Source organism: Chenopodium quinoa, unplaced genomic scaffold (genome assembly GCF_001683475.1).
Source record: "Chenopodium quinoa cultivar QQ74 unplaced genomic scaffold, ASM168347v1, whole genome shotgun sequence".
Classification (NCBI taxonomy): Eukaryota; Viridiplantae; Streptophyta; class Magnoliopsida; order Caryophyllales; family Amaranthaceae; genus Chenopodium; species Chenopodium quinoa.
The window spans coordinates 6451195-6466210 of record NW_018743252.1 but is presented as its reverse complement, the minus strand read 5'-3'; the positions used below and the strand labels follow the sequence as shown (position 1 = coordinate 6466210).

General features: G+C 40.9%; 1 protein-coding gene across 1 annotated transcript; it reads left to right on the top strand.

Annotated features, from left to right (window-relative positions):
- The first annotated feature begins 8187 nt into the window (after positions 1-8187).
- Positions 8188-10811, top strand: LOC110735113 (40S ribosomal protein S19-1-like). Its single transcript, XM_021915262.1, has 4 exons — positions 8188-8367; positions 9153-9243; positions 10087-10270; positions 10517-10811. Exons 1-4 carry the CDS (start codon positions 8284-8286, stop codon positions 10587-10589), a joined length of 432 nt encoding a protein of 143 aa, XP_021770954.1. The 5' UTR covers positions 8188-8283; the 3' UTR covers positions 10590-10811.
- Positions 10812-15016: the final 4205 nt, after the last annotated feature.

Genomic DNA, 15016 nt, shown 5'->3' with positions numbered 1-15016 from the left:
ATTGATTGAGGAACTTTTGATACTTTAAGGAGTATGAGAGGTTTCTTGGTCAATCAATCACTACCATGATTGCCCCAAGCCAAGTACACAGCCGCGTCCAAAATTCAGGTTGTACTATCTTGAACACCCAGATGTTCATCGTTTGGGTCATCTGTGAAATTGGACTTGATTGTCCATGAATATACTCAAGCGTCTTTTTGCCCCATTAGGGCAATTTCTCGAGTTACAAAGTTATTATAGACTTTCAATCTAAGTTGGAATAACGACGGATACTGGGGGTGTCAAATAGGACATGCGGTTTTCTTACGCCATCTAGGTTCCATTTTAGATTGTTCAGGTCAAACGGCTATGAACTAGCCCCTATTGGCTTAGTCAGTTTTTGCCGTTTGTGTTTGAGTTTATAGAGCAATGTGCCACCCAAATGGGAGATGCTCTCTACGACAAAATCACCCGAATGGCCGTCGCCGGATGTCGTACTCATGTTGGAGCAGACGATTGGTTTAGATTTGCCCGTCTACACATTGTACAGGCGGTGTTCCCATTCAGAGACATATCTAATAAAGCATATAATCAAAATTGAAAACAGAAAGCGATTTTTCACTTATAGGCTTTTTATTTACAAAAAATTTACAAGTCTTAGAAGTAGTACATCTTTAGATTATCTACATTCCAAAATCTGGCTAGCTTCCTGCCGTCTAGAGTTTCTAGGCGGTAGGTGCCACCTCTTACGTCCTCATAGATCCGGTAGGGACCTTCCCAATTGGGCATAAATTTGCCTTGCTCATTGGCCCTACCGGTTGCCTCCATCTTCCGTAACACAAAGTCCCCTACTTTCAAGGGCCGTTTGTGCACTCTCTTGTTATAGGTTCTTGTCATTCTTAGATGGTATATCTCATGAAGCAAGGCGACATTGCCCCTGCGTTCTAGAAGTGAGTCCAATGCAAGCCCCATGGCCTCCCAGTTTGCCTCTTCATCATACAACATGACTCGAAGAGTCGGCTCATAATGTTCAATAGGCAAGACGACTTTAGCACCGTACACCATAAGAAATGGGGTTTCGCCGGTTGCCCCTTTTGCTGTTGTTCTGATGGCCCATAGGACATGAGTTAACTCTTCTGCCCACATACCGCCATCCCTTTCAATTTTCTTTTTTATGCCATTTGAGATAAGCTTGTTGAAGGTTTCAACTTAGCCGTTTGCTTGGGGACGACCGATTGACGCAAAACAGTGAAAGATCCCTTGGTCTCCCAGCCAATTCTTGAGGGTAGGCGTCTCAAACTGAGGGCCATTGTAAAAAACCATAGACATAGGTACCCCGAACCGGGTGATTTTGTTCTTCCAGATGAAGGAGATGACATCCTTTGTCTTGATGCCTTTGATCGCCTCTGCCTTTACCCACTTGGTGAAGTAGTCAACGGCAACTAGAATATATTGCCGTCTGCCTAGTGCAGACGTATACGGTCCCAGAATGTCCATGCCCCATTTGGTGAATGGTACTGGGCTATGAATGGCCGTCAGATCAGTGGCTGGATGGTGTATGAGTTTGCCGAATATTTGACACTTATCACACTTCTTCATCATTTCCATGGCGTCTGCCTCAAGAGTGGGCCAAAAGTAGCCTTGCCGCCTGGCCCTTTTTGCTAGAGTTATGCCACCTATGTGTGAGGCATATAAGCCCGAATGTAGATCTTCTAGAACTTCCTGCCCCTTCTCTGGGGTGATGCATTTCAAAAGAGGCTGCAGAAAGCCCTTCTTGAAAAGTTCTCCTTTACGGATCTCAAAGTTGGTCGCACGCTTTTTCATTGCATCCATTTCTGGATATGTATCCGGCATTGTGCCGTCTAGAAGATATGCTCGGATGCCGTCCATCTAGGTTGAATTTTGGTCAAGAACTCCAATGGGATTTTCCTCAATATTTCGTTTTTCCATTACCTCCCAGAATACTAACTGAGGCGTATCACAGGAGGCGGATGATGCCAACTTAGAAAGAGCATCCGCCTAATTATTCTCCGACCGGGGCACTTGACTTAGATGAAATTCGTCAAGTGTCCCTGCTTTTGTCCGTCCGCCTGCAAGTACTTGATCATAGCCGGATGGGTGGCCTCATAGTCACCATGGTATTGGCTAAGAACCAATTGAGAATCAGAGCAGGCGTCAATTTTTCTTGCCCCTGTCGCCTTACACATGCGGATGCCGGCTAACAGGGCTTCATATTCTGCCTCATTATTTGAGGCCTGAAACTTGAGCCTCAGTGCATATTCATATTGGTCCCCCTCAGGAGACTGACATATTATCCTTACACCACAGCCATTCATAGCAGAGCTCCCATCTACATACACCTTCTAAACCTGATAAAGATTTTCCGGTTCAACCAGCCTTGTCATTTCAACAATGAAGTCGGCAAACGCCTGATCCTTCACTGCCTTCCTTGGTTCAAAAGAGATTTTAAGACTTTGCATCTCAATAGCCCATTTGAGCATTCGGTCAGATGACCCTAAAGTCGTCATTGGCCGCTTGAGGGGTTGGTCTGTATAGACTGCCACCGGATGTGCCAAGAAGTAAGGTTTCAACTTCTTGACTGCCATGAACAAGGCGAGACCGAATTTTTCAATCATCGAGTACCGAAGCTCTGCATTTCGAAGCATATGGCTAATGAAATAGACCGAAAGCTGATTGTCGTCTCTATCAGCAAGGAGAACAACACTGAGAGAATGATCTGAGACGGTTAAGTACATGTAAATCATCTCTTTGGGCAGAGGGCTAACAAGCCTTGGCAAAGAGTGTAAATGCTCCTTCAATTTTTGAAAGGCCGCCTTCGCATCATCCCCTCATTCAAACATGGTCTTCTTTCTAATTGTTTGGAAAAAATAGAGGCACTTGTCACCTGACTGGCTGAGGAATCTCCCCAATGCCGCCAGACAACTGTTAATTTCTGAACTTCCTTTACAGTGCGGGGAGACTTCATGTCTATGGGCGCTTGTATCTTCTCTGGGTTGGCCTCTATCCCCCTTTGATCAATCAAAAATCCGAGAAATTTCCCACACTCAACACCAAAGACATACTTCTTAGGATTGAGCATGACCTTGTGCTGCTTGAGTGTGGTGAAGGTTTCTTGGAGGTCAGCAAGGTGATCCGTCTGTAGCTTGGATTTGACTATCATGTCATCAATGTATGCCTCTACATTCCTTCCAATCTGATTAATGAAGACCGAGTAAATCATACGTTGGAAATTAGTAGGCGCGTTCTTCTAGCCAAACGCATCACAGTATAGCAGAATAACCCCTGATCAATGAGGAATGTCGTCTTCTCTTGATCTTTTTTCCACAGGGGTATCTGGTAGAAGCCGGAATAGACATCCATAAAACTCATCAAAGCATGTCCGGTTGTTGAATCAACCAGACTATCGACCTTTGGAAGCGCATAACTGTCCTTCGGACATGCCTTGTTTAGATCAGTGTAATCAACACACATGCGTCAGGTACCATTCGGCTTCTTTACAAGGAAAACATTCGCAACCCAGTCTGGGAAGTGACATTGCCGAATGAACCCATCATCTAGCAACTTCTTGACCTCGTCGGCTGCCGCCTAAGATCTCTCCTCGCCGTGATTTCTATTCTTTTGCCTAACATGCTTCTTTTTTGGATCCACGGCGAGTTTGTGGACAGCGAGATCTGGGCTGATGCCTGCCATCTCTTCCACTTTAAAGGCAAAGATGTCCTTGAATTCCTTCAGCAGATTATGCAAGTCTGCACCCAGTTTTGCAAAAGCAACCATCCCAACCTTTACAGTATGCTTTGGACGTGTGTCGTCCATAGCAATATCCATGTGCTCACCAGCCGGCTAGGGACAAAGGTCGTCTGACCGTTCCCTGGTCAGTGATTGCTATTGCTTTTCTTTTTTAACAGCCACCAGCTGACAGGCTCTTGCTCCTTGGCATTTTCAAGGTCAATTGGCTCCTCACCCTGGCCGGCTGCTGTCGCCGTGGGGCTTGACGTCTGAGAGGTAACACTCTCTAGCCGTCTTCTGGTCCCCGCTCAGGGAGCCAACAGAACCGTCATCTTTCTCAAATTTCAATAGCATGAGGGATGGGATGATAACGACCTTAGATTCGTTCAGAGTCAGACGACCCAAGATCATATTATAGGCGGTTAGCTCTTCCACAACTAATTAAGAACCGGACAACCATGTGGCGCCCCTCTCTTTTCTCTCCCAGAAAGGATGGGTAGATCAATCCGTCTGACTGGGTGCACAACTCCACCCCTAAAACCAACCAAGGGGTGAATGACCTTGTGCATACTATCGGGCCTGTACTTCAACTTGGACAAACACTTGTAACTGATGATGTCAGATGAGCTACCAGTATCAATGAGGATCCGACCAACCTTTTGATTGGCCACCTTGCATTCAATGATAATGGGGTCATCATGTGGCCGGCGGACTTTGCCCTGGTCCTTTTCAATGATGATGACCTCAGGGAATGTGTCGGTAGACGCCTGGCCCTCATCGACGGAGCTGACATCCATCGTCTGACATGGTCCTTGGTGCCCCTGATTGTCGGCCCCCCACCGGCAAAGCCGCCTGCTATGGTATAGATCGGCTCCTTGTTAGTGTCCGAACTACTAGTAGGCTTTGCTCGCTTTTTCGACTGCTGTTTGGGGTCCGTCTTCAGGGTTACCTTAGACTTGTGGATGTAAGATTTTAACACCCCCTTATCAGCCAATCTATCCAACACCTGCTTGAGGCTATAGCAGTCGTAGGTGTCATGTCCAATATCCTCATGAAAATGGCAGTACTTGTCTTTATTTCGGTTTTTGGCCGGACCTTTCATTATTGCGGGATTCTCAATAGTCATCCGGTCTTTTATCTCCATGAGGATGGAGTAGCAGTCCTTGTTAAACTCGTACTTTGAGATGTACGGTTTAAACTCTTTCTTTTTCTTCTGGGACGGCTGATTAGAATCGTCAACTGCCCATATTTCTTTTCTCCTTTTGCTCTCTTCATCTTTGTGAGTCGGTTGTTCTTGCTGACTCCCTTTTTGTTTGTCGGACTTTTTGGAGTCCGACTGCTTGCTGGTGGAGCAGAGCTCGGTCACCTTTTTATAGGCTTCCGCCTCCATCAACGCTTCTTGAAGAGTGGAGATTCTCTTTCGGACGAGGTTAAACTTGAAGGCCGACCAGTGCTTTCAGACCCTTGAAGAAGTATGTGTAAGCAACATCGTCAGACAATCCTTGGATCTGGTTTCTCAGCAGATTGAACCGCCTGACATAAGAATGGAGAAGTTTGAGGCGAACAAAAACGCAAGCGTTCTGAAGTTGTTGATGCACCCAGCTGGCAAATTGCTAAACCACTGCTGGGCAATGCCCTACAGCGTGGCTGGGAAACACCTACACCATGCGGCGTCATCCAACCCCTGCAAGTACATGAGGTGGGTGTATGCGATTGGTGGTACCATCGTAAGTACCCACTATGACATTCTTAACCTTGGCCGGCTGTGCCGTCTCGGTTATCTCCTTGGAGAACGCAGAAGGTTGTTCCCCAAGTTTTAGCAGACGGAGCTGCCAGTCCAGTGGTTGGACGGTATATGCCGCCTAACCCTCGAAGAGGGCAGGCTGCATGTAAGGCTGGGCATACGACCTATATGGTTGCTGGGGCACATACGGGGCCGAGCCGATCATCTGAGGACCTGTATGGATAGACGGGCCGCCCGACAAACTTTCTTGTACAAATTGAGAATACCTCATCGAGGTATACTTGAAGCTGTCTGGGAACGTCGACGTTGAAGTCGAGTCAGACACTTGCTGGTTTCTCCTTTGCTCAATAATAAGTCGAGCATCAGAGATAGTCTTCTTGCAGCCATCTGACTGTTTTTGCCGGATGACCTTTCTCTTCCCTGGCTTAAGGAAGTGGAAATTAGTCTAATCAATCAAAGGCCGAGTCCCATCCTTTGTTTTTGGGTGTAGAGTGGGATCCCTGTCCTTGACTGACTTAGCCTTCTCAGAGCAAGAGGGCTTCTTGGCTAACTAACCCTTGCTACGACCAGCCGTCCTCTTGGAAATCAGGTCCTTCATCTCTTCCTTGAAACTTGTCATGAATTTTATGAACTCGTCTTGGGTGATGTGAGCAGACTATCCTACCGCCTGGGCTGGCCGGATGACTTGCTCGGACCTGCCTGACCATCGCCTCGTTCCTTGTTGTCTTTGGAACGGATGTGCCTTGTAATGAGGGATCCATCTGCGGTCGTATATGTTTCGACCTCTAGTTCCATATCATGGTCTGAATATACCTATTCTTAGGAGGCGGTACAGTCTCTTAAAAAACCATCTTAGACGTACTCTCCCTACAAACGGCGTCAAATGTTTCGGGGTTTTTGTCCCTCGGGAGAGTTACATCACCAAGACTGATTTCCCTACCGACTGTACTTGCAAAACAACGGAAGCTCCTGTTAGTAGCAGTTCCACCTCCGACGATCAAGTTAGAACGATCGAAGTAAGACAGAAAGTGCGGAAAGCAAAAGTAGATCTTCTCGGATTCCAAGATCAGGTGTTTTCTCTTATGTGAGAGAATTGATTGTGTTGTAATAATTGAATGTGTCCCCAAAGTGGGGTAAATCCCCCTATTTATAGGGTCATTGGTAAATGTGGCCCTACCTAGGTCATTCTGACCTAGATTTGGGGGGCTGCGCCGTTTTACGGCTTTTCTCGGGAATTAGGCCATGAAGGCCGTCTTTTTTCCCTACTAATTGGGAGTGTCACGTGTCAACTAAGAATTGGTTCATTTTGAACTTCTCCTAGGGTGACACGTGTCACCCTCTGATCGGGCCACGTGGTCTGGGAATTTTTACCCAAATCAACTTTCTTCTGAAAACAGTTCCTAGCTGCCCAACACCAAGAATTGCAAGCTTCAAGACTCTTGAACTGCATTCTTCTATCAAGCATTTTGCAGAGTTTGTTGGAAAATAAATAAATAAAAAATCTAGTTTAAATGTCGTTTAGGATTATCTTTTTTTACCATATTGTCGCTTGGAGGTTTTTTTTTTACCAATTTGTCGTTGAAGTTATTATTATTATTATTTTTTTTACCAAATTGTCGCTAAAGGTTTTTGTTTAACCGATATGGTCAATTGGTCTTTTAGTAATTAAAAATAACTCAAACTACTTATGTTAGTAATTAGAACCGAGATGTAAGAATGAATATGAATGGGGTTAGAGAGCTATCAATTGCTAAGTGTACGGTCGAGTCTTAACACTCTTATTCTATATATACAGTACAATTGCTAACATAATCATAATTGCTATTATGGTAAGGATAATTCAATACAAACTTTTGTTTAAAAGGTTTAATCAAATAATTGATCAAGTTGCAAGATTAACAATAAAACACTATCAATTACAGATAACTAAGAATAATCAAATCATCATCAAATATCAATCAAGAATTCAAGATTCTTAGTATAAACATGGATTCCCAAACCCTAAAAAATAAACTACTCAAACATGAAATAAACAATAAAAAAACTGTATCTAAGAAAGAAAACATAATTGAAAGCAATAAATAAATAAAAGAAAGAGAAATAAGAAATAAATATATCTCAATGAATTAAACCGAGAACTCAAGAACAATCTATGGGGTATCCATGGAGTTTTCCATGATAGGAGGTGCAGGGAGATGTAGTAGGGAAGGGCCGGGGTGTAGGGACTTTTGCTTACAATAGAGTGTAGGTAAAAATCTATAAGTACTAGGAGAGTTAAATGTTTATTGTGGACTATGTTTAAGATAATAATATTAAAAAAAAAAGAATAAACGGATATGGGTACATGTATTTTGTTTAAATCCAAAGCCATATTCGTTACTTTTGCACAAGATTTGAATCAGACTCGAATTTGTTAGGTCCAGGATCCGTTGCCATCCCTAAGGGCGGGTTTATTCTAAAATCCATGCCCATTCCATCACACATGACGGATACACTTTTTAGTTTTTATGCCCATACCCGCCCCATCACCCACAAAACCCCCCTTATCTCCGCCTCATTGGAGCGGGGATAGAGCGGGGCTCCCATTGACCCGATCCACTGCCATTCCTATTACCTTACAATTTTACAAGTATTACATATTTGGTTACTGAATTTGAAGTGTAGCATTAGGCCCATAAGAAGAACCCAATAAAGCGAGAGATAGAGGTTTTGTGTGTTATTTAAAAACCAAAACAAAACCCTAATAAAGCCTTACTCCCTTTGCCCCCCTCATTTCTTCTTCAGCAGCTGCGAGAGAAACAAAGTGAGCAACAATGGAGGCCGGCAAAACTGTTAAAGATGTTTCTCCTCACGATTTCGTCAAAGCTTATGCTGCTCATCTTAAGCGCTCCGGCAAGGTTTTCCTCTTCTTCTTTATTGCTATTCTTTTTTTGATTTTGAAATCATGATTTTCGATTCAACTTTTCTGATTGATTGATGTTAATTTTATACTTTGTGATTGAGGTTTGATTAAGGAAATTTGTTCGCACATTACTAGAAGATTTGAGCTTTAATTTTTCCCTAATTTAGTTTATTTTTATGATTTTAGGTTTTCTAAGGATTTCAGTTTGATTAATTTGAAATTTTTGATTAGTTTGGAACTAGTTGGAGTAATCCGAGTTACATTGGGTTGGAAATGGGTATTTTTTCGTAGAATGCAGGCATTAGATTATCTAATTCGTGTTATTTAAACTCTAATATTGCAATTAATAAGATACAGAGGAAGTGAAATAAGATAAAGAGGCAAATATGCTTTAATAAGAGCAAGTTTAGCCATTATGGTGACTTGCATTTTTTCTAATACTATAGAATGGCATAAGTTCCATTTACACCCTATCATTGCTATTAATCCGAAACAAAGGAGGAGATTATAATAAGTGGTAATGATTACTATAATGAGGGCGAGTTTAGCTATTATGTTTACTGCATTTTTTGAATATGATATACGTTCTACGATAGAATGATATTAGATGCTATTGTTTATAGCGATGCCCCATTTGCAATTGTAAAAAATCAGCAGAGATATGTGAATTAAGGCTTAATTTGTTAAATTTTTTATTGACATCATATTAAAGTACGACATTAGATGCTAGTAAAGTTGCAATCGTTGATATGTTTTTTATATGTTGTTTGTACTCTGTAGATGGAGTTGCCTCATTGGACTGACATCGTCAAGACTGGTAAGCTAAAGGAACTTGCTCCATATGACCCCGACTGGTATTACATCAGAGCTGGTAAGTCAGATTTTTTCTGGGGATCTTTATTTGCTTGTCCTCTTGAGATTGAAAATTTGAAACTATGTGTGATAGACTTTATTGAATATATGGTTTGTTCTTCCCTTGGCTTGTTATTGTCAAGTGAATGTAGATTTGTAGAATTTGAAATTGATAATGCCTAGTGACAGTGTGTTGTTGGTTTCTTGGAAAAGCTGTTGTTGCTGGAGAAAGTAGTGATACCTTCTTTTTTTTTCTGTACTCTTAGGTAATAAATTTGCCGGTCACCATTATTTACTTGTTCTTACGACGGATTTATATGTTTTTGATCATGTTCTTTGTGCATTGATATCCTTGTGAAAAAATAAGAGGAGCCACTTTCTATTTAATCCATACTTTTATTAACATGGTTTGGCAAGGTCTTCATGCTCTTACGTCTACTCGCAATGCCTATTGTATCAGCTTGACCTTTCATGAGTGGAGAGCTAAATAGGTTTTCTTTTTATTATAAGTGATTAAAATCATGTGGATCGTGAGAGTATGGTAGCATTATAGGTATTGTGAAGTAGTAGACGTCGAGTAGATAATGATGGTTGTTGATGCTTTGCTCTTTGATTAAATACTGGCGTTATCTCCAGTGAAGTGAAAATTGGCTTATACCCTGTTGTAGCTTTGTTAGTCTTTCCATTATCTTTGACCTATATGTTTCCTTCTATACTACATTAAAATTCTACGGATTACTACAGTAGGGTTGTGAAAGGCTGTGTGTTATATTTCACATCTGCTGAAGAATTTGATATTTGTATTGTACCAAGTACTTTTTGTTTTTTGTAGTTATTAATTGTTCTTCATTCTTTTTGGCAGCTTCAATGGCAAGGAAAATCTACTTGAGGGGTGGACTTGGAGTTGGTGGATTCAGGAGGATTTATGGAGGAAGCAAGAGAAATGGTAGTCGCCCTCCCCATTTCTGCAAGAGCAGTGGTTCTGTTGCTCGTCACATTCTACAGCAACTAGAGCAAGTGAAAATCGTTGAAGTTGATCCTAAAGGGTAAGCTGTTCTTTGTTGTTATTATAATCAGCTGGTAACTTTGAGCGTGGCTGGTTAGTGTCTTTTTGACAAGCTGAGATGTAGTACAACGAATTCAAGCTAATGCTGAGTATTGCCTCCACTTAAATATTAGCGTTACCAACATTATGGATTTAATTTTTATCACTGGTTTTATTATGTGAGTTCTTTTATTCAAGATGTAATTGGTTGTCTCAGAGTGTAATGACATTACATTTATATTTGCAGGGGAAGGAAAATCACATCAAGCGGCCAGCGGGATCTTGATCAAGTGGCTGGCAGAATTGGCGTTGAGGTGTAAGAAGGCTGGGTTGCACTCTTACAATGCATCAATGGACTGTTTTTTTTGACTCAAAAATGAAAACTAGTTGTTGAGGGACGTAAAGCAGAATTTTACCTGGCCTATGTTGATTGTTAGTTTTGTGATGCCGTGCTAGTTGTCTTGAGATTTTTTGTCTACGGAGGACACAAGATTATGAAATTAATTTACTTCATTTTTGTTGTGGTTGTGTTGAACTTTTAATTTGCTCCTCTTTATGATAGTCTTAAATCCATGCGACTTTGTGACGCCCTATCTTCATGACCTATGAAATAGCATTGCTGTTATCCTTTCCTCATCTTATGTTATTGACTACATATTAGATTAATTCTTACTCAAAACATTGAATTAAGCAACTGAAGATAGCGTTGTACTTTGGTCTTAGTGTGGAGAAATGGTGTGATATGGAGATGTTCAAAGAAAAGGGGGATGCTTCTAATGTGTGGAAAGGCATTGTGGGTAACATAGACACCCTAAGAACGGGGTTGAATATGGCAGTAGGGAAGGGCAGGCAGGCATTATTTGGCAACACTGATAGGCAAAGGTGCCACTGAATGATTTGGCTGATCCGGAGCCTCCTGTGGGCACCCCAAACGTGGCTGATTGTTAAGGAGTTTTGGGACCACAATAAATTAATAATGGGTTGAGAAATGAACTCTACACTAGCGATGTGCTTGAGCAAATAGCATCACATGAAGTTATTGATGATGAGGAGGTTGTAGACGACGTGTGCTGGAATGGGGCACCATCTAGAGATTTCTCAATTAGTTCATCGATCAATATTCTGCGAAATAATGAGAGTCCAACTACTGATCAGAGGCGTGAATGGAAGAGTATATGGAAGGTCCTAGTGCTGTAAAAGATGTGTATGTTTATGTGGCTAACCGTGCAAGATAGACTAATGTCTAATGAAAATAGTTTTGTGACGAAGCTTACTACGGATCCTTGTTGCCAAGTTTGTGGTGCGGATGAAGAAACTTTTAGCCACATCTTGCGAGAATGCCTAGCAGCTCGAGCCATTTGGCAATCTTGGTTGGAGCGCGGCTAAATTGTCAAAAGGGCTCTCGTGTAGAGAATGGTTATTGCATAATATTGATTAGCGAGTGCCTAACAGAAATGAGGAATGGCCTATAGTTTTTGTTTTCACTTAGCTTGTTTGTGGGTATAGCGGTTGAAAAATGAGAGATGTTTCAAAAGAGAGGTGAAATACCCTTATATCAAGTGGTGTTTATTTTGGCTCGCATCGGTGACTTTAGAAAGGTTGCGTAGGTGTAGACACCTGATTGTGTTTCCCCAAAAACCAAACCCAATGATAAGTAACTTTCACGTCTTTGATTAACGAGTTCGGTAAAGAGTTGAAGAGTTTCGTAAAGTCCCCTTAAGCCTTAACCATACCCCTAACCTTTCCTAAAATGTTTTTACCCTAAAACATTTATTTTGTTAGTTTAAATCCAAAACCATCCATTTCGTGTCCTTAAAATCGTTCATTTTGTGTCCAACTCATAAAAACATCCAAATCAGATTATTTTGGTCCATAATCCTGGTCCAAATATTGTTTAGTTGGATGGGGATTGAAAAGAGCTTACCAACGATATATTATAAGCCTAAATCTGACTTAAAACAAATAAGTTATGGCAAAAATATTGAACCGAGCCCAAACTGGACCCAGATCCACCTTACCTACGATCCAATGATCATGTGAGGGTCCAAACACCATATTCCTAATCCTAAACCAATTAGGATTCCTTAGGAGCTTCTAGAAGTCTCTAAGAGATTCTAAATTATCTTTTTTGAAAAAATTAAGATCAAAAGTGTTCGAAGTCAAATAAAACTTCTCATATGATAGTCCTTATCCCGTCCAAATTGGAAGGTGTCCGGATATATTTCATTAACCCAATTCTATTGAAATCAAACTCCGTACGACCTTTTTATTCTTCAAAAATTGTCGCAGGACGACAGAACCAACGCGCCACATTAGTTGCGCGCCGCAATACGTCTGTCGCCCCACATCAAAAGTTGTTTTATTCCGATTTGGATTATGATATTTTATGATCGTCCGGACTTTCTATTTTCCCTATAAATAGAAATAGAGGTCGTTTTCCCCGTTTTAAAATTAGCTAGAACCATCAATCATAAACTACAATTAGCTATAACCACTTAGCTCCAACCAATAATCATCATAATTATCGTCATAGCCTGAAATTTTTTAATTCCTAAGTTCTTAGCCTTAGCCTAAAAACATCCTTTATATTCTCCCAAATCAGTCATAATACCCCAGTCACGAGATTCGAATACTCCTAGCCATCCTCGACGTTGCCTTCCACCTCGACGTGAAAGGTTGATAGTTCTGAGGGTTTTGGGCCGGGCTAAATCTCTATTTCAATTCATATTTAATTTATTTACTTTATTGATTTAATGTTCTTGAAGTTTACAAAACGCGTGTATTGTTTTAATAGCAAGAAGGTTGAGGCATCAAAGTGAGTAATTCAATAATCCTTCTTATTATTCTTTGATTTTGGAAGTAGAAATCAAGTTTACAATGTTATGTTAATTCCTAGTATCATGTTTAGGATACTTATCATGATTTCTAGTATCATGCTTAGGTTAACGCTTTGATTTTGTTATTAGTGACATGCTAAGATTTGTTATTAATCCGTTTAGTATCATGCCTAGTATCTTACTATTAACGATTTTTTTTTATGATATTGTTATGATGATGATTGTTATATTAATCAGAACACTCTCAACAATGAGGAAATTTTTTCTCATGAGGAATTTTTTTTTTTCCTCACCAGCTTTACAGCAATGAGGGAAAAATGAAATGAACAGTAGCAAGTGGGCCCCATCACCACTTGCTACTTATTTAATTTTTTTTACTTGCTTGCTATTCTTTTATTATATAAATATGATGATTTGTAGGAGAGAGAAAATGTTGGTGGGGTATTGAAAGAAGTAACAGAGAGAGTGGTGAGAACATTTTTTATTTATATTTATATATTTTTTTTTTTTTTTATCATTGGTGGGATAAAATTTTCTTCACCAAATTTCCTCATGAAGAAAATGAGGATTTTAGTGAGAGAAAGTGGGTAGAGAGAGAATGAGGAAACCATTTTTTCCTCATTTTTGAGAGTGCTCTCATATGTGGCTTGATTATTCATGATTTATAATTATTGCGTGATCACACCCTTTTCTGCAGGTTTAAAGGGAATTTGTACTTGAAATCACGCGTAATAAGATAATTAATAATTTGATTTAGGCTAATATGATTTTAATTCAAGTGATCACCAATAATAGATTTGATTGTGCATTAATAATCAACCAGCGTAGATTGAACAGGCTTAGGATTAACTTGATGTATGTATGTTGATCGAAAAGCGTACATGAATATCATAAGAATTGAGTAGAGACCTATTTAGGGCGGGTTCAATCTCTTTTAGGTTGGATTCGTACCATCATACCCAAACATCCAGTCATGGTTCCGGATCACTATGGAGTTAGCGATATCCGTGATCGTGAATGGGGTGTAACCTTCACACCCGTGAACTGTTTATAAGTTCCTAAAACTTTTTGGCGACTCTTTTTCTCTAGCTTCTTTTTCTTGGAATGCCGCCATGCCTAAAAGCATGACCACATTAGGGCTCGAGTTGAAAAATTCCCTACAGTTTTTGGCGACTCCATTGGGGAGAATTTCTAGGTTGATTCCAAATTTGTTTAGCAATTGATTTAGAATGAGCGGACGAGACTTGAAAGATTCTAGATATTCATGTGCGTAATTTTGATTAACATTGTGGCATAAGCATAAAAAGGTTAGCATTGGAAAGATCATCCGTAATGCGTTAAAAACATAGGACATACATGTAGGAAAGGCCGAAAATATTTTTCACAACTATAATCGGAAAGACGCTGCAAAAAATCGGAAAAAATTATCGAAAATTGAATCTGCCGCAGAACGCCAGAGTTGTCGCGAGGCGTTAGCGGTGATCGCCAAATGACAGTCCCATCGCGTTGCGATGGGGCTATCGCCGGACGTTGACCTCTTCCAGCCAGCGACAAGCTCTGACGACTTAGCGCCAGCCTTCTGTCTTCGTGTTTTGCCCGATTCTAGTACTGTCTTGATGATTTTACTTCCTGATTAAGTTTTTTCGACTTTTTCGAGCCCATATGTGTTTTACATATGGTTTTAGCCCTTGGGAATTCACGCTCCGTCCACCCTAATAAACCATCCGTGCAATAAGGGTGCATCCGAGTTTGTTGAATTCACCAAACCATGGAGTTGAGTTTAACTTGAGGGGTCCTATCCATCGTGCCAACCCTTCTAAGGTTAGGTTTCCGTGCGATGCATCCGGACTCTTAACCATGGATCCTCTTGGACACTATAATCCTTGGCCTTAAAGAACTAGAGTCATGGA

Coding starts and splice junctions, on each gene's coding strand:
- LOC110735113 (XM_021915262.1), top strand. CDS start 8,284: ATGGAGGCCGGCAAAACTGTTAAAGATGTTTCTCCTCACGATTTCGTC. Junction 8,368..9,152: donor ATCTTAAGCGCTCCGGCAAG/GTTTTCCTCTTC, acceptor TGTACTCTGTAG/ATGGAGTTGCCTCATTGGAC. Junction 9,244..10,086: donor CTGGTATTACATCAGAGCTG/GTAAGTCAGATT, acceptor TCTTTTTGGCAG/CTTCAATGGCAAGGAAAATC.